Source organism: Pongo abelii, chromosome 19 (assembly GCF_028885655.2).
Source record: "Pongo abelii isolate AG06213 chromosome 19, NHGRI_mPonAbe1-v2.0_pri, whole genome shotgun sequence".
Taxonomy (NCBI): domain Eukaryota; kingdom Metazoa; phylum Chordata; class Mammalia; order Primates; family Hominidae; genus Pongo; species Pongo abelii.
In genome coordinates, this window is record NC_072004.2 from 46,680,959 (window position 1) to 46,702,415 (window position 21,457).

The following is a 21,457-nucleotide window of genomic DNA, read 5'->3' on the forward strand; positions in this document are numbered from 1 at the left end:
TCCTCTGAAAGAGATGAGAAGCCATTGGAAGGTTTGGAACAAAGATGGGACATGACCTGACTCATGCTTTAAAAGGATCATTGTGGTTGCTATAGGCTGGGAACAGGAAGACCTGTTAGATGGCTATTTCCGTAACACACATGCTAGAGCAAGGTGGCTTGGATCAGGGAGGTGGAGGTGGAGGTGGAGGTAAGTGTTGGTTCCGAATATTTCTGAAGGAAGAACAAACAGAATTTGACAATGGATTAGATGTGGGGGCCAGAGAGGATTTAAGGACGACTCCAAGATTTTTTGGCTAAGCAACTGAAGCAAAACCAAAAATAACCTGTTCCTGATTGGGAAAAAACAGGTACAAGTTCTCCTATGCTCTTGGCGGCATCTTAGCCCTGCACGATGCTTATATCCTCTTTTCTGCCACAGGAGCTTGAAGTAGGGAGGTTGGAAGCAAACAGAGAACTTCCTTTTGATCAGACGAATAATCAAGGCCGGTTGTCCTCAAACTTGTTTCCACAGAATGAGATTTGACTAAAATGGAAAATTCCCACTGAAATAACCAAATAAATATGAAAATAAGGAAACATTTATAACACCACCAGAAAATGAGAATGTCAATAAAGTAGAAAGTGTAATGACTTTCTGGAAGATACAAAGCAGATGGGATCCAGCTGATGGGGAAGCGGCTCACTCAGGGCAGAGCACTCTACTCAGTGGAAGGAGAAAACCCCTCAGGCATAGATGAGAATCCTGAAGCCTGAAGTGGCAGGGACTGGTAGCAAGGGCAGGAGATGAAGGATTTTAAGGTGAGAGCTGTGCCTGTTCCCTGCACATGGAATGGCTGGCTGCAGTGAGGCAGGCCACATGTTGGTCAGAGATAGTAGGTTGCCAAGGCAACAACCATGAAGAAGTCGTGGCTCAATAGAATAGTGGAATCCTTTCTTTACTTCCTATGGACAACCAACACTCCAACAAGACAGACTGTCCTAAGATCATTCCAGAAGAGACTAGAAGAGTGACAGGCTTAGAGTAGTTGGTGGTCAAAGTCAAGGACACTGTGACAGGTGGGTCTTACAATACTCAGTGGCTTCCTAAGCAACTTCTCGAATCAGCCCTTGATCTCCAAATTTCATGACTGGTGGAGAGACATCTTTGCTCTGTCTACTGGTCTGTTTCCAGTCTACAAACCTGGTCAGCCTGTCCTGTCTTCACTGCCCACAGTGGCTCAGGACAAGGTCTGTCCCTGACTGACTCCAAAGGCCACAGAAGCACACTGGGGGATTCAGGACCTGACCTATACGACCATGGAGAAAGCCACCCATGCTTCTCATCCTAATCAAGCAAACTGCTGTCTATAAATACGTGTAGCCAACAACAGCTGCAGCCATAAAAATCACCAGCCTCAATGACATGAAAAGGGGACAAAGCTAGGCATGGAGAAAGCTCAATTGAAAAGAATTACTGTGAAGAACACAAGTGAACTTAAACATGATTAGATGCACATTGAGATTTTAGAAAAACAAACACAAGAACGCTACAATCACAATAGAATTCTTTAATACATCTCTCTCTGTATTCCACAGATCAAAAAATTCCTGATAGTGACTAGATCAGGGGTTGGCAAACTATAGCCTGTGCCAAATCTGGCCAATGGTCTGTCTTGGTACTGCCCACAAGCTAAGAATAGTTTTTACATTTTTACATGTTTACCAAAACCAAAACAAGAAGAATATGTGACAGAGACCATCTGTAGCCTACAAAGCCTAAAATACTTAATATCTGGCTCTTTCAGAAAAAGTTTGCAGACCCCTGGACTAGATGGACATAACCGGCAAGATTCAGTGTGTGTGCGCGTGCGAGTGTGCTTGTGTGCACGCACGTGTGCATATACAGAACAAATGTAGCAGACCTGTTATTTTCAAATGCCATTGATTATAAGGCCTGGGAAGGCTGGGACTGTCTTTCACATCTTTCTTGTTTGTCACCATATCCCTGAAACCTACATCAGTGCCTGCAACACAGCAGACATCCAGTAAGTATTTGCTAAATGAGTACATTGAATTTTGTACAAATCAATCAATTCTAGACCACAAGTAAAACCTCAAAATCTAAAAAGAAGACTGTATAGGCTGTAGTGCAATCTAATCAAAATCAGTAACAATCTCCTGCAGCTCTTAAAAACCTTACACAGATCTTTATTGGCATGGACAGATCTTCAAGACTTATTTTTAAGTAAAGTCATATAGCCATACATATAATCTTGCCTGTATAAAAAAGAGGAAAAAAATGCCCAAATCATATGTGACTATGTAAAAAGCCTGCCAAGATTGAAAACTAATTATTTATAGTACTATATCTGAGAACTGAAGGTTGAGGTACTTTTGTTTTCAATAATTCTGTATTTTTTCTTCTTATGAGCAATTATTTCTTTTTTTAAAAAAGCATATGAGATATATATTAAAGAGTTTTCTTCCATGCATTTTTCTTTATCTTTTGATACCTTCCATCAATTATATTTAGAGCAAAATCTAAAGAAGATAACATCTGATTTAGCACAGAATTATACATTAGTTCTTGTACATTCAGCATATCAATTAGTTCAAAGTGTTCTTTATGGAGTATCATGATAAAATGACTATATTTGAGAAGAAGTAGCTTAGTTTATGTGACTAGATGGCTGTATCTAAGACAGAACTAAATATATCTGGTGTATACTGGCAATAAATAAGCTCAAAAAGCGAGGAGAAAGGACTTGGAATAACTACACACTCAGATCCAGGGCAGGTTATAAAAAAATAAAGACCAGTTGGAAAGGTACCAAATTTTACTTGGGTTTTTATTTATTTAAAAGACAGCTCGCTCCAAAAACAGTTATTTTCCCCTTTGGCTGCACTTTAAAATCATGTGGGAAACTTTAAAAAAGGACCTCTGCTTGGGCCCCACCACTCCAGCGCCATTAAACAGGACTCTCTGGTGGTAGGACCTGGGTGCTGGCATATTTCCTAAACTCCTTGTTATTCTAAGGTGCAGCAGAATTGAGAACCACTGCTTTGAAAGGATTAATGGATTTTCTAGTTTGAGTTATGTGTGGTGGTTTTATTTTTAGCTAATAAAAGTAAGTAGAAACAGCATGCTAGTAGCTTATCTTAACTATGGCTTGTGTCCAGGGGTTGTGGCACATTGCTGTCAGCTGCTACAGGAAAAACAAATTGTCAGTTCCTTTATTTTGAGGGGTAAGCAGATGCTCCTTGAAAGCCAAATCTACAAAACTGAAAACATAAGGTAAAGGTAAATGTCATAACAGCAAATAGCTGAGTCAATAGCACGGTCTCAGACTTGTGACTTTGCAAAGTATTAACTGTGCCACCATAAATGGATGCAGCACACAGCAACGCGTTCTTACCTATTGAAAATCGTCTGCAGGGCCTCCTCAAAACGGCGAAGAACTTTAGGAGGGCTTGGCCACTTCACGTGCTTCCCATAGTCTCGCATGGTCTTGACGCCATGGAAGCGTCTGGCCACCTCGTGGATGTACGACTTCACTTTGTAGCGCCGGTAGTACCTGATTATGGTCAGAGCTGCCTTGGTTCTTTTGTACCGCATGCGGGCCAGGGTGCCCCGCCACACCTTCACAATAGAGAAAGAAAAAGGAAAACATTATTGACTGGCTGAGTTGTGCATGGCTTTCATATTATAGCAGCTCCTCTGCTTACAAACTCAACTAGGCAACTTGCAAGTGTGCACAAAATCAGGCAGAGCCAAAGCATGTCAGTTCCACCCGCCACCAACAGATGGCGTGGGGAGTCACGTCAGTCATTTTGTTTCAGCTGTCTAGCTGCTCATTATTCTACACTGAAGTGTGTGCTGAGCCTGAAGCTGAGTCCTGTTTTAACTTTACTGTCATTAAAAGAAGAAAGCCAAAATGCAAATATCTTTGGATAAATATTTTAGGAATGCTGAAGGGAAGCGAGATGAGTCAGAACATCATGCCATAAGCATCTATAGTTTTCTTGTGAAACCTAACTTTACATAGATTATACATGCTGGCCACTGGTGTAACGCCACTTTGGATTTACAAACTGATTTACACACAGCCGGTGCACCTCCTCTCCCGCGGCACTACGTAAACTCTCAAAGATTCATGGGTAAAGGGTAAATCAGATTACGTACTAATATCATGTGAATCTTTGTTAAAAGTTTTTCAGTGCTCACAAATCAATGACACTATATAAACGCCTCAATGCCAACTTCATCCAAGCATGGCAAAGTCAGAGATACTTATTTTTTTTCAGGATCCTTTGTCAGGTACCCATATTTCTCAACTTCTCAAGCAAAAACAAATTTGGTGCGATCGTCAATTAATCACTGGCTCTTCCCCTGTATATCCTCTCCACGACCACTTTACTCCTTCTTCCACAATATGGAAGTGTAAACCCCTTTCTTTCCCTTTCTGCTACCAGTCTCCAAGATGCCAAACAACCCTAGTTGCTTTCTTCGATGAACTCCTTGTACACATCGCCATCATGCTCCAGTATATTTATTGCTGCTACTAAAATAACCGTTCCAACTCTTAGGTTGATTGTATTATTTCCCTCCCTAGTCCCTGGCCTTTCAGAGCCAAGATTTTCAACCTCTAGTTCAAAGCCCACAGTATGGGTTCTGCAGACTCCCTCAGGTTTCTTTTATTTCTTCTTAAAAATCCCCATCTGTGCCCACCAATTCCTCTAAGCAAAACTTGCGCAATGCCTCATTTGACTCAGTTGTTTTAGGTTTGTCCTCATGCGGACTCCTAAAGTACACCATGTGCTTGCAGTGTTCTCCCTTTTCAGCCTGCTGCACAATACAGATTTGTTTGCACACTATGTGCAAGAAGATCATCAAGGGACCCCAATGGGTCAAGAAAAACCATAACATTTAAGGGAAACATGACACATGGGCAATTTGTGATGGTAATCTAGAGTTCACATATAAATAGAATGTTTAAAGACAATGAGGCAATAAAAACTAACTCGTCATCTCATGTGGCGTCAGTGCAGCAGCCCTTTTTAGTCAAAATGGCTCCCTTCCTTGTAGCCAAATCCACTGTACAGATGGCTTTGTTACGCCTCCACCCAAGTGCAAAAATAAAGCTCCCTTCTTTAGCATCTTGAAAAACCAAAAAAATACAATTACAGGGTGAAAGTATGTGATTTAATTTCTTAGACAAAACACATTTTTAAGTTTCCTACTGTTCGTTGCTTTTTTTTTTTTATTGGGAGGAATTTAAGACTCCTTGGAGCCACATCTGTAAAGGATATCAATCTTTAATTTTCAAGAAGTGTTTTATAGAGCTTCCTATTAGAATGTTTTTGGTTAGATTCTTTAGCAAATTGAAAAAAACATTTTATAAGTAAGTACTTTTTAAGTGGTAATTTCTTTCTTTTACAAGAAACCTATTTTATAAAGGGGGTCTTTTTTTGACAACCTTTATAATTTCATCTGTGTTGGCTTATTTAGGTTTTTAATAGTTGAAAAAATCAAATAGCACAAAAACGCATATAAAAAAAACACAGTAGCCCTTCTCTTCACCCTTCTAAACCCACCTCCCTACCTCCAGTCTCAATCAACACAAACTATTTTAGATGCTCCTTCCATATTTACTGTCATATTTATAAATAATATGGCTAGGTGTGGTGGCTCATGCCTGTAATCCTAGCACTTTAGGAGGTTGAGGTGGGAGGATCACTTGAGCCTAGGAGTTCGAAACCAGCCTGGGCAACATGGCGAAACCCTGTCTCCACTAAAAATACAGAAAAATTAGCTAGGTGTGGTGGTGTGAACCTGTAGTCCCAGCTACTCAGGAGGCTTAGGTGGGAGGATTGCCTGAGTTCAGGAAGTTGAGGCTATAGTGAGCCAAGATTGCACCACTGTACACCAGCCTGGGTGATGGAAGTGAGACCCTGTCCCCCCCCAAAAAAAATACCCCCCCAAAAAACCACATATATTATGATTTCTTGGTTGATCCTTTTAGACACTATCCAAATCACGCAAGATGGAGATTTAGCTCTCCCACCATCATTCTTTCTTCTCGTTTACCTTCCCAATGATAGTTAAAGCATGTTTACATTACCTATATTAACTCTATTATATGTTGAATAATTTACATATTCAATATATATGCCACCATGCCTGGCTAACTTTTTGTATTTTTAGTAGAGACGGGGTTTCACTGTGTTAGCGAGGATGGTCTTGATCTCCTGACCTCGTGATCCCCCCGCCTTGGCCTCCCAAAGTGCTGGGATTACAGGCGTGAGCCGCTGCGCCCGGCGATTGTGCTACTTTCTTTTTTTGTATGTGCAGATTTTTTGCCTCCGTCACTTGTCAGTGTGACCTGAAAACTGTTTAGTAAATGTAAGCCATTCTCTCTGTCTGCCATTTGCCCCCAAACAGTGCCTGATTTGATATTGTTTTATTCTTCCACCTATAATATGGACTGGTGTCCATGGTTTATACACCTTATCCAGTCATTCAGTTGCCTAAGAGGAGAGGAGAGCATGCAGGGGCTTTAAGTAACTGCTTTACTTCATTCTATGAAATAAATGCATCAGAGGTTTGCTTCACCAAATCTGGGTTGTATCGTAGGCTTTTGGCTTGTTATGGGGCCAAGTGTTCCTTTTTCATGTCTAGTGGAGCTTTTCCTTGGTTCAGCTGTAATAATCATTGCTTGCAGATGCTTTCCTCATTTTACACCCACTTATTGATATATCAGAGGCAGGAAAGATGGCAAACCTTGCCTACTCTTCTTGCTTGTGAAAGAAGTCTTCTTGATGAAAGAAAGGGTCCCCGATGAAGGTGTGGGGTATTCTAAGCCCTCCCTCTGGTACACCTTTATACTGAATGTAGCACCTTCAAAAGTAGTACGACTTTTCAGAATTTCCTCCTTGTACTTCTCCATGCTCCATTCTTCTCTTTGAAGAATATATCGATTTTTTAAAAGCATCTTCTTTCAATTTGGCCCAAGTTTTCTTTTTTGGATGACACTTCTCAAAGTTGATGGCATGGAGTTGGAATCTTTTCTTGGTTTCAGGGTTGATGGCATGTTCTTTGTTATTTTTACATTTGATATTTGTTAATCTTACACAATTCTGTGGGAAGGAAATTTTGTGAACCTGCAGTTATATCACCAACTTTATGAGAAGTCCCTTAGGCTCTATTTTTTAACATCAAAGGACAAGCACTGAAAACTACAGAGGAAAATGATTTTACAGGAAAAATGATTCATGCATTTTCCCTTATAATCTAAGCATATTTGGTTTAAATAGATACGCTTCCATAAAAGTTTGTGTTTATGTGTGGCAGAAGGGTTGCTGGTTGGTTTTCCCACCAAGGGTCTGCAGGTTTGGAATTTAAGGTATAAGACAGATTTTTCTGTTTTCTCTCTTTGTTTAAAGCAGCTTAAACTGTTGAGTTTGTTGAGAGTCATACAAAGCTTATGTTTGTAAAGGACTGTGCCTGACGACAAAGCCTCAGAAAGCAGAAAATTAAATGTTATATTAAAAAGCAAGTGCTTAATACTTATTTGCCTGTGCCTGAAAGGTTCAACAAACAACAAGGGAGCCAAAAGGGGCCCTGCTTCAAACAATATTAACACAAAAGTAGAACCAGCCAGACGTTACATGCTTTAGGATATGAGGCCAGAGGAGCGGGAGCCGAAGGACACACGCTGGGACCTGTGAGGTGAAGTCAGCAGAGGATATCGGGTAGAGAGCATACTGACAGAGGAGCAAGGAAGGGACCATTTCTCAGAAAAGAGGACAGCAGCAAACAGAGAGGCCTGCTGACAAGGAACAACTCAGGTATAAACAGAGAATGCTGGCACGGCGTTGCACACATCCTTGCAACTGAGGTGCCAATTCTCAACACAGCAGCCAGAGTGATCCTTTTAAGACCAAAGTCAGATCATGTCACTTCTCTGCTCAAACTCTGCAGTGGCTCTCTATTTCCCTGAGCAGAAAAGCCAAAGTCCTTCCTATAGCGTTCATGGCCCTATGTGGTCTGGTACTGTCTCCTCCCCACCTCATCTTCCGCTGTCCTCTCCCCTGCTCGCTCCCGCCATACTGGCCTCCCTGCTGGACCCTACACAGGCCAGGCATCCTCTTGTCTCAGGGCTTTTGTGCTAGTTGCTCCCTCTGCCTGGAATAATCTGCTCCCAGCCATCAGATGGCTGACTTCCTCACTCTCCGCATCTTTACTCAGTTGTCACCTTCTCAAGGGAGGCCAGCCCTGGCCTTCTTATTTAAAAGTTCAACTTGTCTCCACCTCCCCGCTCTCCCGCCCGCCCAGCACTCTTAATTCTCCTTCCCATGCTCTGCTTTTTCTTTTTCCCCCAGCACTCAATCCCTTCCAACATATCATGTAACTTACATATTATGATGTTGTTTATGCTCTCTCCCGCTAGAATTTAAGGGCTACTAGGCTGGGGGTCTTTGTCGGTTTTGCTCACTGATGTATTTCCACTGTCTGGAACAATGCCAAGGACCTAGTTAATAATATTTGCTGAATGAACGAATGTATTCTACTTCATCTTCTAAGCCTGATATTGAATCTTTCACTTCGGCTGTCACGTTTTCCATCTTCAAGAGCTCATCCTTGCTCTTGTAATATTTCTTTTAAAAGCATGTTGCTCTTACTTTATGAATGCAACATCTCATCCCACCTCCGAGTATATAACTTATGGTTTTATTTTTTGCACTGTTCCTTGTATTGCACCTGTTACCTCTAAATCCCCAATTTTCCTACTTGTCTTAGTCTTGGCCTTGCCCAAGGCCTTCCTCAAATGTATAGGGATCGTTGGCCCTCCACTCTCACTGAAGGGTGAACAGCCCTTGGAAGCTCTGTATAAGTGCTTCATGGATGGGGAACTTCACTACAGGGTGATTAGGTTGGGAGTAGCCATCTGTGGGGAACCCCAGAATGTCAGGATCATGAAGTGTTTTCTCTTTCCTGCCAGAATCCTCAGAGTGAAGGGGTCTGGGGTGGGTGGTGGGGGGAATCTTACTCCTCAGTATCTATACTTTCATTTAATATCCTTGGTCTCAATATGGTACCTGACCCCTCTCCTCCACTAAGCCTGGTGTCCCTAAGTTCAGAACTTCTCTAAATCCTGTTCAATTTATTCAGACAAGAAACTTCTTGCCATCTATCAGAATGAGGCTGAGGTAGTCCCTTAGCCTTGTGAGGTCTGGGGAGAGACCTAGTGTCTAATTCCTCTTTATATATATTTTAACTAACCTCCTCTGTCAAGGCCACCCCTCATCCCTACCTACAGAGGCACCCAGTCCTTCCCAGTCTAGAATCTTTCTACAGCCCTACAGTCAGAACAAGGCAAACTGGCTTGCCTGTTTGCCTTGTTCTCTACAGGCACTTGCCTGGGAGTAACCACTCATTTACTTACTTCTAAACTTATGCTGACACCTCGTCTTCTGTTGTTTCCACTATGGTACTATTTGTCCTCATAGGTTTATCCAATTTTTATTCCTTTTCTGCTCTTTTCGAGATGTTAAGAGGATATAAACACAACTGTCATGTTTAACCAGATGTTTCATAATGCCATCTTAATTCTACCACTTTTTCTTCTGGTGCATACTTCTTCAGCAGTCAGATGTTTCAAAGCAACATCTAACAGTCATTAAACTTTGCAAAAAAAGTAGGATTCTAGGTTACACTCTATTAAGAAGTAGGGCAATTATGTATCTTCTGTTTCGTCTCAGAATCAAACACAGGTCAGCCTTCCCTTTTTTCTCCTAGTTCCCCATGTTTTGTTTTGTTTTGTTTTTCAAAATTCTAGTCATTATGGGCATTGGGGGCTCTTTCTGTCTTGTTGTCAATATAAATCACTACTTCACAGCTCCCTGGTGCTCTGAATTAGACATTCTCTTGGTTTCCACAAACAGAATCGTTCAACATTTCAGCTCCCAGCTTCTCAGGTCCTCCATGCCTAAGGACAATTTTTAGAAGCATCTTTCTTCTATTTCTATCTTTAAGTTCCCCATATGGGGATCTCTGAGATGTCCACATCGAGATGAGTCTACATAATGGGGAACTTTGAGAGTCCACATTGAGATGAGTCTACATAACCCATATGGTTATCTGGGCAGAGTTCTGACACCTTACGGTTGTTAAAAAGTTGTGGTAGAGGAGGGTTTATTTATGTAAATAATGACCTCTGGTTGAATGAACTCTGAGCAAATTATAAATATACAAAATTTGGTATGGACACATTCCATCAAATTTAGAATATGACAGTCACATTCAATTTAGGATATTTCATGATTGACTGATGAACGGTGTGGCTCTTTCTAAGAGCTATTTTAAAGGAAGACTCAGAGACAGAAAAATCTTTCTGAATTATTCCTCTTCCATTTCTATAAGGGACAAAATGAATAAAGACTTGATGTGCTATTTTTAAAATGCTGGTGCTCATGTTTTTACCAGACTAGCAGGTTAATATGTAACAAGAAGAAAATATAATCCAGTGAATATAATTTATAGGCAATTAGCATAATTCCTGACACAAAATTACTTCGTTTTATAGATAAATTAATATTTTGGAAGACATAGGATAAATCTAAGACACAAAACCAAATCTTTAGTCAATAAACAAATGTAAAAATCATTAAAATGAAGAGCCACACACACACAAAAAGTACATGTGTGCCACACACACACACAAAGTACATGTAATGAGTCTGATCATTACAAGCTGTCCTGATGAACTTAACTATTGCAGGTGGCGGTATTGGTATGTGCTTGGTGGAACATAATTTAGAAGTGACCACCTCTGAGCTGTCTTACCTTGGTCTGGGAGACTAACTTGCCGAGTTAATTGACCCATGAACCTTCATTTAGGACATGCCCATTTTATATACATGGCCTTGACCAGATTCATTAACCTTGCAATTCTTTAGTGCACACAATTGCTGCCTATTAATGATTTCTTCACTATGATGATGACATGATCTGACAGCCTCCTTATAACTGTAACTTCAAGAAGTAATTGAACCTTTTGGTCAATTACTATCAGAAGCTAACAGCCTAACATCAACACTATTGAAACCCAAATCGCAATTATTTTGCAGACAAATGAAAATAAAATTACTCCAGATAATAGGTTAAGTAACTCTGGCAGATTTTCCAGGATTCAATCTCGTAAACACTCTGTGGAGCTGTAGGAAAGTGACTGCTTTCTTTTGTTTGGTTTTGTTTTCTTAAAAGAGGAGGTAAAAACTTGGTAATTCATCTTCAAAATCTCTCAAGACTATCTTTAAACTGCATTTTGATGTAGAACTACAGAGTTTTGGTCAAGTGTTTGAGCATCTGAGCAGATCCAAAGTGGTGTCTGGCAATATTTCAGCTTTTTCAGGAGACTCCTACAGCCTCTACCATCCCCAAGTCTACCTCTGTCTAATAGCGAGGTGGCTTACCACCTGGTAAAGAGTACAGGTCAGGCTTTGACCTTGTGTGACAAATGCCTAGCATTCAAAACACACAGTACTCCATCAAAATAATAACACAGTATACATTTGCTTTAGTGGTTTGCAAATAATCTCAATTTTGACTAGTTCTCTAGATTGCCAAAATAGCTGATATTTGAAAGATCCAGCCAAAGGTATACCCTAACATTGATTCCACAGAGTTCTAAAAGTACATTCTGGAACACAGGGCTTTTGGAATGCTCCCTGAAAAAAGGGTTCCAATTTCAATAAGTTTGGAAAAGCTGCATACTGCAATTCCCTTTATGGAGATTCATGATGTACATTAGCATATTAGAAGCTCTGAGAACTTCTTTTTCTTTCTTTTTTTTTTTTGAGATGGAGTCTCGCTCTGTCGCCCAGGCTGGAGTGCAGTGGCGTGATCTCGGCTCATTGCAAGCTCCGCCTCCCAGGTTCATGCCATTCTCCTGCCTCAGCCTCCTGAGTAGCTGGGACTACAGGTGCCCGCCACCACGCCTGGCTAATTTTTTGTATTTTTTAGTAGAGACATGGTTTTACCGTGTTAGCCAGGATGGTCTCGATCTCCTGACCTCATGATCCACCCACTTTGGCCTCCCAAAGTGCTGGGATTATAGGTGTGAGCCACTGCACCCAGCCGAAGCTCTGAGAATTTCTATATAAATCCACTTTAACAGAATTGAAAAAAAAACATAATTGACTACAGATTTCTTTGTACACAGAGTACTAATGTTGAAGGGGATCAGGATATGCCACCCAAAATTATGCCACTTTGGCATAAAGATTATTCTGAGCTAAAGACAACTAAGAAACAGTAGATGCAGGAAAAGCTCTCTGCCCTTTCCCTATCTCCCTGAAAAGGATATATTTCCCATGAGAAAAGTGCCCTCTCCTGGTACTAGGAAGACAAGAACACTCTTACCACCAGAGAGGAAGAGTCCACATCGAGATGAGTCTACACAAATAGGTCTTACTAAAATAGCCTTTATCTTCCATTACTTCCTTTCATGCAGTTCCTAGTCACTTTCTCACCATTTACTGGCCCTAGAATCCCAGATCCCCTATCTCATGTCTAGTCACATTTTATTGCCTTTCTTTAAAATGGTATATAAGACCCTGAGTCTACCACTTCTTTAGGTTTTTCACTTCTTTTCTGTGAAGTTCCTGTGCATATAAAATCCTTACATCAGTAAAAATTGTATGCCTTTTCTCCAGCTAATCTGTCTTTTGTGAGTTAAATTTGCAGGCCCCAGGCACTGAATTTAAGCAGGTAGAGGAAGTGTTTTCCTGCTCTACAATTTCCAAAGAACCAGGTTCTATCCTTTTCGGAAGCAATGAAATCAAACAAAATAAAAGAATTATTCAAATAAGATAAACAGTAATTATACCAGAAAACCTAGACTATGAAAGCTATTGTGTATAAAGCTTACTTTAATTAAAAGTCAAAGCAGAAACGGAAATGGGGTATTTTTATACACATTTTATTTAGCTAATAAGAGGCATACACATTTGTCAGGAAAGACATTTTCTTTTTCTTTCTTTTTTTTTTTCAGATGGAGTCTCACTCTATCACCCAGGCTGGAGTTGCGGTGGTGTGATCTTGGCTCACTGCAATCTCCATTTCCTGGTTTTAGCAATTCTCTTGTCTCAGCCTCCTGAGTAGCCTGGGACTACAGGTGTGCACCATCATGCCTGGCTAAGTTTTGTCTTTTTTTTAGTAGAGATGGGGTTTTGCCATGTAAGCCAGGCTGGTTTCGAATTCCTGACCTCAAGCGATCTGCCCTCATTGGCCTCCCAAAGTGCTGTGATTGCAGGTGTGAGCCACTGTGCCCGGCTGAAAGACATTTTCCTAAACCAAGTAAACTCATAGAAAATAGCACTGTATCAGTGTGAATTTTCTGATTTTGATAATTATACTATAGTTACAGAAGAGAATGCTCTTGTTTTCAGAAAATATACATGAAATATTTAGGGGTAAAGGGTATTACATCTGCAAATTACTCTCAAATAGTTCCAAAACCAATTGCATATATACACACAAATAGATCTATATACACAGATGTACACATATACAGATTGAGAGAGAGAGAGAGAACCAAAGAACAAGCATTGATAGAGGCAGGAGACAGAGAAATCCTAGGCAGACATAGGTGGGTCCCTGGTGTGACCCTATCTTCAAGCCAAAAACAGTTTAAAGCCTGAAGGCCAAGCTACAAGTCAAATCCATGGATGAGATTGAGAACCTGTCTTCCCATTTGGTGTGCTTTCCTTTGATTGATCCCCACCTTTCACCTATTTTACATATACCCTTCCCTGTTTTTACACCGTGTCCACTTTCGACTGGTGCCTTTATTTTAACCATTTTTGCATACTCGCAAACCAATTAGCATGCACTCCCTTATCCTGTGCCTATAAAAGCCCCAGACTCAGCCACACTGGAGAGACGATCTGACCCTCCTGTCCCCTTTCTGGTGAGAGCTGTTTTGTTGCTCAATAAAATGTTCTGCCTTTACCGCCCTTCAATTGTCAGCATGATCTCATTCTTCTTGGATGCAGGACAAGAGCTCAGGACCAGATATTCAGAAAGGCTGTAACACTGACCCTCTGCCTGTGTCAATGGAGAGCAGCCACCCCACATAAGAGAAGCAGCGGTGGTCCTGAGCTGGCCCAGGGCCATGCCTATCCTGGAGCTGCAGGCCAGAGTGGGGCAAAAGGCTGATGGAGCTGCTAACACATCCCTGTTTGTTGGGCTGCAGATGGCATAACTAAAAGAGCTAATAAGCATATTGTAACACTCCCCTTGGGGCTCTGGGGTCATGGGCACCCCTGCCTGGGCATCACTGCATTCCCCTGGGGGTAATATGCCTGGTTTGGTCATGGACCCTGCATGGAGCTTGCTTCTATGTTGGTGCTTGGAGTGACCAGCCAGATCCCATACTCGCTCACCCACGTGCTCCCTCCTGCCAGGGGCTGAGTGCAGTGGGACAAGTAGACGGGGTGCCCGGGCCACAAGTCCAGCAAAGGGGCCAAGAAAAATCCTGTGTCAATATGATAAAGCAAATATAGTTAAAATTTTAACATTTGGGCACTGGGGCGAAAGGCATAAGAATTCTTTATATTATTCTTGCAACTTTTCTGTAAATCTAAAATTATTTCAAAATAAAACAACAGGTATCTTTAAGGGATAGTGAAGAACAACTGCACAATGTATTTTTAACAATTTTACATAAGCAAGAGTGATCATTATACCTTTTTTAAAAATTTAAATTTTCTTCTAAGGAGTTTGTTGTACTTGTGCTTTCTGAATATTGGTGAGTATATATAAAAATTGAAAATGATGGCAATTTTATGAGTATGTAAATTAGTCTGTGCTAATTTAAAAAACTGGAAACATGTTTAAAGGATGCTAAGTTAATTCATATGTTAACCTACACTGAGTCATATATAAAGCCTGTGCCATGTCAGGCCATATTGGAGCCTGAGGCAAAAGGAAAAAGTTCAATAATATGGATCCTGTCTTTATTTAAAATTTTGATCTTTTGTTCACCACAGATTTGTTCCATTAATTTCAGATTTTTAAAAATATTGCATGAACATATTATCTATCCTGACCACATTTTTGGTACGGCCTTAAATTTTGCATTTGAGTCCTGGCCCTGCATAAAGAAACAAAAATTACAGAACAAACATGGTGTGGTATTTGGCAGATTGGAGGAAGGGAAGGGAGTGAGTGCCAGTCATGTGCTGGGCTCTGTGCTAGGGGACACATGCTATCTCATTTTAAGTCTTCCAATAGTCCCAATAGGCAGATGTTTTAGCATTTTACAAAGGAGGAAGTTAAGGTTCAAAGAGAGTGATATACTTTGGATAACACAGTAAATGATAAAACTGTATCTTAGCTCTGTCTGGCTCTAAGAATTGATCATGCCATCTCCTAAATGTATCACACTTAAAGCAGTCTAATGGTATATAAAGTAATAATGCCTATTATTTAATTTTCCCTCTGAGAGACTTGGACTTGCTATAATAATTAACAGGAAGCTTGGTTTCAAACATAATCCAACCTACTACACTACTACATTCTTCATATATACGTAGATAATTCCCAATCATAAAGGTTTTTTTTCGTTCATTTGTTTTTTTGAGATGGAGTCTTGCTCTGTCACCCAGGCTGGAGTGCAGTGGTGTGATCTCAGCTCACTGCCACCTCCACCTCCTGGGTTCAAGCGATTCTCCTGCCTCAGCCTCTTGAGTAGCTGGGATTACAGGCATGCACCACCACACCCAGCTAATTTAAATATTTTTAGTAGAAATGGGGTTTTGCCATGTTGGCCAGGCAGGTCTCCAACTCCTGACCTCAGGTGATCCACCTGCCTCAGCCTCCCAAAGTGCTTGGATTATAGCCAATCATAAAGTGTTGAATTGACTGTGATCTCTAATGGAATCAGCAGTTTTCACTGTGCTGATTGTTAATAGGAGTAGGTTTATAGTATTCCAATAATAATAAAGGGCAGAGATGTGGCCACTGAGAGGAAGTGGGTTTTGTACACTGCAGCTGTTGCACTTAGTAAAAGGCAGAGAGCATGATTTGTTGCCAAACTATATACATATTGAAAACTTTTGGCTTCGATCATACTTTAAAGAAAAAAAAATCTCTTTATTGGTTAGTTAAGGCTTTCTTCATTAACTTCTGGTTGACCATTGTAAGGAATTACATAAACATGCTACTTTTTTTTTTTTTTTTTTTTTTTTTGAGACAGAGACTTGCTCTGTTGCCCAGGCTGGAGTGCAGTATCTTGGCTCATTGCAACCTCCACATCCCAGGTTCAAGTGATTCTTGTGCCTCAGCCTCCTGAGTAATTGGGATTACAAGCACATGCTACCACACCTGGCTAATTTTTTGTATTTTAGTAGAAATGGGGTTTCACCATGTTGTCCAGGCTGGTCCTGAACTCTTGGGCTCAAGCAATCCGCCCGCCTCAGCCTCCCAAAGTGCTAGGATTACAGGCATGAGCCACTGTGCCCCGCCAACATGCTACATTTTTTAATAAGAGAATGAAATCAGTTTGGGGAAACAGTTTTGAAGAAAGAAAACATATGATTTAAAATTTTGGCAATAAAATAAAATTGGAATTGATAGCTGAGCTAAGTCAACTTTGTGCTCATAAACAAAGGAAAACTAAAAAGTATTAATGATGAACAAGGCTTCGGAAAAATGTAATACTTAAAATTTGAAGAGCTGGGCATGGAGGCTCATGCCTGTGTTCCCAGCTACTTGAGAGGCTGAGGTGGGAAGATTGCTTGAGGCCAAGAGTTACTAGCCTGGGTGATATAGTGAGACCCTATCTCTTAGCAAAACTGGATAATTGTTTCCAGTTTCCAGACAATCTTTTGCATATAGGCCCAATGACACATTAAATGCTCATCAATAGTTCTTAATTGTTTTGGGGTAACTGGATTTCCATCCAAGTATCAGTTTTGTGTCAATGTATTAAATTGAAAATATTTTTGTATCTTTACAAAATACTGGTGTTTGGATTATTTTCCCTTCCAGTTTTTCTTGATGTATAATATATTACTGAAATGATTAGAATGGGAAACATCTATGATATTCTAGGAAGAACCAAATATGCCTATGAGATAACTGGGAAACAACTATGACTAATTCCTTAAAAGTAAGATCTGATCAAATGCCACAACAATGCCAACCTCCATGTATGAAGCTTGAATTCCTGAGCTCCAGAGTGAGGCTGTTTCAATGTTCTGACGGACAGCTCCTTGACTGGCACTGTGTGGGGGTGGAGTGGAAACAGCCCTACTTTGGAGGAAGAGGCAAGCATTTCCCACCAACTACTGGGGAATCAGACAATTCAAACTCTATAGGCTTTGGGTTCTTCACCTGTACACTGAGGATGCAACATTAGATGATTCATAAGAGCATATACCAGCATTCTATCATAACAGCTACTGATAATGAGTAAACATTTTAAAATGTTATTGCAAAGTTTTTTTTCTGATCCAAAGTGCACATGGAACTGATAAACACTATATTTGATTTTCATCTGATGACTGGTATTACCCCAAGAGAAGGGAGAGAACACATCGTTTCACTGGTATGTGCCATGCCTTGTCCTAGACACTTGACATATATTAATAGGTTTTTTTTTTTTTAAAGTACTTATTCTTGACATTTGTTTGTACTGTGCTGCTGTATGTTTCTCTTACTAATAATTCACCATAAAAAGCAGAAAATATATTTGACATAAGCTTCTTTAAGTCATATATAATATTTTCTTGCTGGCAAATGCTTGGTTTTGGGAAACAGTAATTTTTCAGCCCTATGAACTCTGCTTCTACAGAGAAACATAATCCATGTTTCCAGTTTTTGCTAGTAGCCTGTCTCTTGTTGTAGGCATTGACCAGTGCTCTTCAATGCAGCCCTGCATCCCAAAATACATCAGTTTCCAGTGCTCACTATAACAGACACTGGGCGAAGATGCTTCCTTGAAGGGGATTTTAGAATGCTGCAGGGAAGGGAATAATCTGGAAAAGGCTCCATTTACTTAGGGTAAACATCAAACATATTTCTTCTTTTTCATTTTCCTTTCTTAGACTGTAATTGATAGAAGGGGGAATGACAGGATAAGACAATGTACATTTATTAAGGACATACTTTTTCAACAGTACAAGTTTACATAATGCAAGTTGAACATAACACAATTAACTATGAAGACTGTTACTGGTCATAACTCAATTACAAAAAGAAAAAATATATTGCTAAGGGAATACAACTGTGTTATTTGGGTGCATGGTTTATCATAACAGTGGGTATCAGAAATGATCACAGTAATGAGTAGCTCATGTTCGAATAATGTGACACAGAAATAAATGTCACTGTTATAGAGAAAAACCTAGATAAAGTAGAATGCTGGATATACTCCTGTGATGTTGAAGTTTTATATGGTCTTCATAATTAATTAATCATGTTACGTTCAACTTGTACATATAACTGTAACTATCTATCACTGATAAAGTATCATACCTACCAGAAACATAATCTTGTGCTTGTATTACCTCATCTATTTCTTCCTAAATGTTTTATAACACAGTATTTGAAAATTGAGGTTTCTTAGTTATATAATAACAATCAAGTCAGAACACATTTTAAATAAATGTCAACAGGAATATGATTAATTTTTCAATCAACATCTATTACTGTTGAATCTATTATTTTAAAAATAAATTTATATCTTCTTAGTAATTTGTAATTCTTTTGGTGAACTGTGTATTTCTATCTTTTATCCATTTTCTTTGGGTTTCTATTTTATTAATTTGTATGAGTTTTTCATAAATGAAGTGAACCATCCTTTTGTCACTGGTGTTTTGATTGTTTTCAGTATGTTGATGATCTCTTGATACTGTTTATGGTATACTGCCATACAGAGGTTGTTTTTAAAAAAGTTTTATGTAGTCAAATGTACTCATTTTTCTTTTATGCCTGTGTACATTTTTATACAAAACTGTACAGAATCATAGAATGCCTTGCAATGCGTTTTACTTATCAGAAATATTTTCCCATGTGATCAAATATCCTCCTATGATGTGATTCTAAGCATCCTTGCAGTACTCAAATATGAAATTCAGTTAACCAATCCCCTATTGTGAGATATTTCTGATATTTTCTTTTTGCAGTTATAAATACAGTAACATTTTAGTAGTATCTTTGTACATAAATTCAAGCACATGAATGATTCATGGCAAAGTTCTCAAAACAGAATTGCTGTTGTGATCCCTTTGTATTTTCAGCTGCCACACATTAAAGCCCTCATTTCCAAAATCTACCATATAAATAGTTTAAAAGAATTAAATAAATTGATGGGACAATGTAGCTCTGATTAAACTGCTTTAATTAGGGTTATTCAACTTTTAAAAATTCATTAGTTATTTAGATTTTTTCTTTTGTGAATTCTCTATTTTTTTTTTTTTTTGGTCCATAACATGTTCATTACTTTACATAATGATCTGTAAGGGCTTTTTGTATATGAAAATAAACTTTTTATTACATTTAAAAAGATTTCTTAGCATTTTGCCTTTTATCATTTCCTGGCCACGGTTACTGGTTCAGGTCAGTGAAACAGGAGGAATTTTGCTAGGTGTTTCAGAGAAAAACGTTCTCTCCTGTCTGAGAGAATGTCCAAGGACTTCTAGAGGCGACTCTCCCCGAACCCAGAACCTGTGGCAGCTGAAATTGTTAGCCGCCACCTCACAACCACAAGGGGGAGCCAGACTTAGAAAGAAGACGATCCAAGAGACGGCTGAATAGAGAGGTTTCATGTTCTGTGAAATAAATCTGTTACTCTCTATGCCAGTTTGAATTGCATTTTCTGTATTTGCAACTAAACATATTGTGATACAACGATGTTTTCTGAAAAACATTTTTTTTTTTTTTTTTTGAGACGGAGTCTTAGACTGGAGTGCAGTGGCGCGATCTTGGCTCACTGCAAGCTCCACTTCCCAGGTTCACGCCATTCTCATGCTTCAGCCTCCTGAGTGGCTGGGACTACAGGCGCCCACCACCATGCCTGGCTAATTTTTTGTATTTTTAGTAGAGATGCGGTTTCACTGTGTTAGCCAGGATGGTCTTGATCTCCTGACTTCGTGATCTGCCCGCCTCGGCCTCCCAAAGTGCTGGGATTACAGGTGTGAGCCACCGTGCCCTGCCAGAAGTTTTAAATTTTTACGCAGGACTATCTAGCAAACTTTGCCTTTGTGAATTCTTTTACTGCGGCTATAGTTAGAAAGGCCTTTCCTACTTTAAAATCAATTACATGCCCATACAATTAATTTATGTTTTTGTTAAAACATTAGGGGAATTGAATCATAATGAGCAGACAGCCTTTATTTTATAATCACTCCATGAATGGCAGCAGATTCTGCCTATTCCAGTAGATTATCCATAATTAAAAATATGTGAAATGCCCACTAAAGCTCTGGATTCTTTGAATTACAAACAAGTTTTTGGCTACAGATGATGAAGATGGCAGGAGAAATGTTCCATGTGAATGGTGTGAATCTAGGTCAGCACCTGGTCAGGCAATAAGAAGGGTTAATATTTGAAATATTTATATATCGCCTCTGAAACAGAGGTGTAAAAAGTCACTGGGAAGTCATCAGGGGATATATACATAGATAAATATACATATATATACATACACATATGCACATAGACATATAAATACATTACTTGATTGCAAAAGGCATAAAGTATGATGAAAAGGGTATACAGTATAGTTTTTAATATATGTCATAATAAATGAGTGGTTTCATTCAAAGTCAGAAATGCATGTCTTGATTTCAGAAAACAAATCAGACTGCTTTTCAAATGAACACAAGCATTAGGCTGCCTAAACAGTTATTTCTGTATGTGAACCATGGAAATATTTTAGGATCATCAAAATCTGCCCTTCTTTTTTGTCTTTTTTCATTCATCTCAACTGGCTTATGATCAATATTTCATGGAACTCCTCTATAGCCGCCCTCCAGGTGTCCTTCCAGAAAACCAAAACCTAAACTCCAGCATAGACATAAACCCTGCTGCACTGAACCTTGAAGAAATGGATGTGCAATAGCATCAAAAAGTGACAGCAGACAGACACTATGGTGAAACTGCTTAAAAGGTCTTTCAAATGTTCAAGCTTTTTCTCACAGCCTCCTTATTTATGTATTTCCTGGCTTGAATTCTCCCTCTTTGAACTTTTCCTAGGGTCAAATCCTTCATATTCTATAGGTCCCAGCTTAATAGCACCTCCTCAGAGAGGTCTTCCCTGATCATCCTCTCAAAAATACATTTCCCTTGTCCTCTGAATGCTTGCCCCACTCAGCATTTCCTTTCCTTCATGATTGTTACACAACTTGTAATTATGTGTTCACTCATGTTTTGTCTGACTAGAATGTGTAATCCGTGAGGACAAGGA

The 21,457-nt window shown here is 39.6% G+C and overlaps 1 protein-coding gene across 6 annotated transcripts in view; it reads right to left on the reverse strand.

Annotated features, from left to right (window-relative positions):
* The window catches only part of MYO1D (myosin ID), a 377,108-nt gene that overhangs the window by 162,171 nt on the left and 193,480 nt on the right, over positions 1–21,457 (reverse strand). For all 6 annotated transcript variants that reach the window (XM_009251492.4, XM_024234170.3, XM_009251493.3 and 3 more), the window contains 1 exon segment: positions 3,398–3,621. In XM_009251492.4, coding sequence (XP_009249767.3) covers positions 3,398–3,621 — 224 coding nt within the window.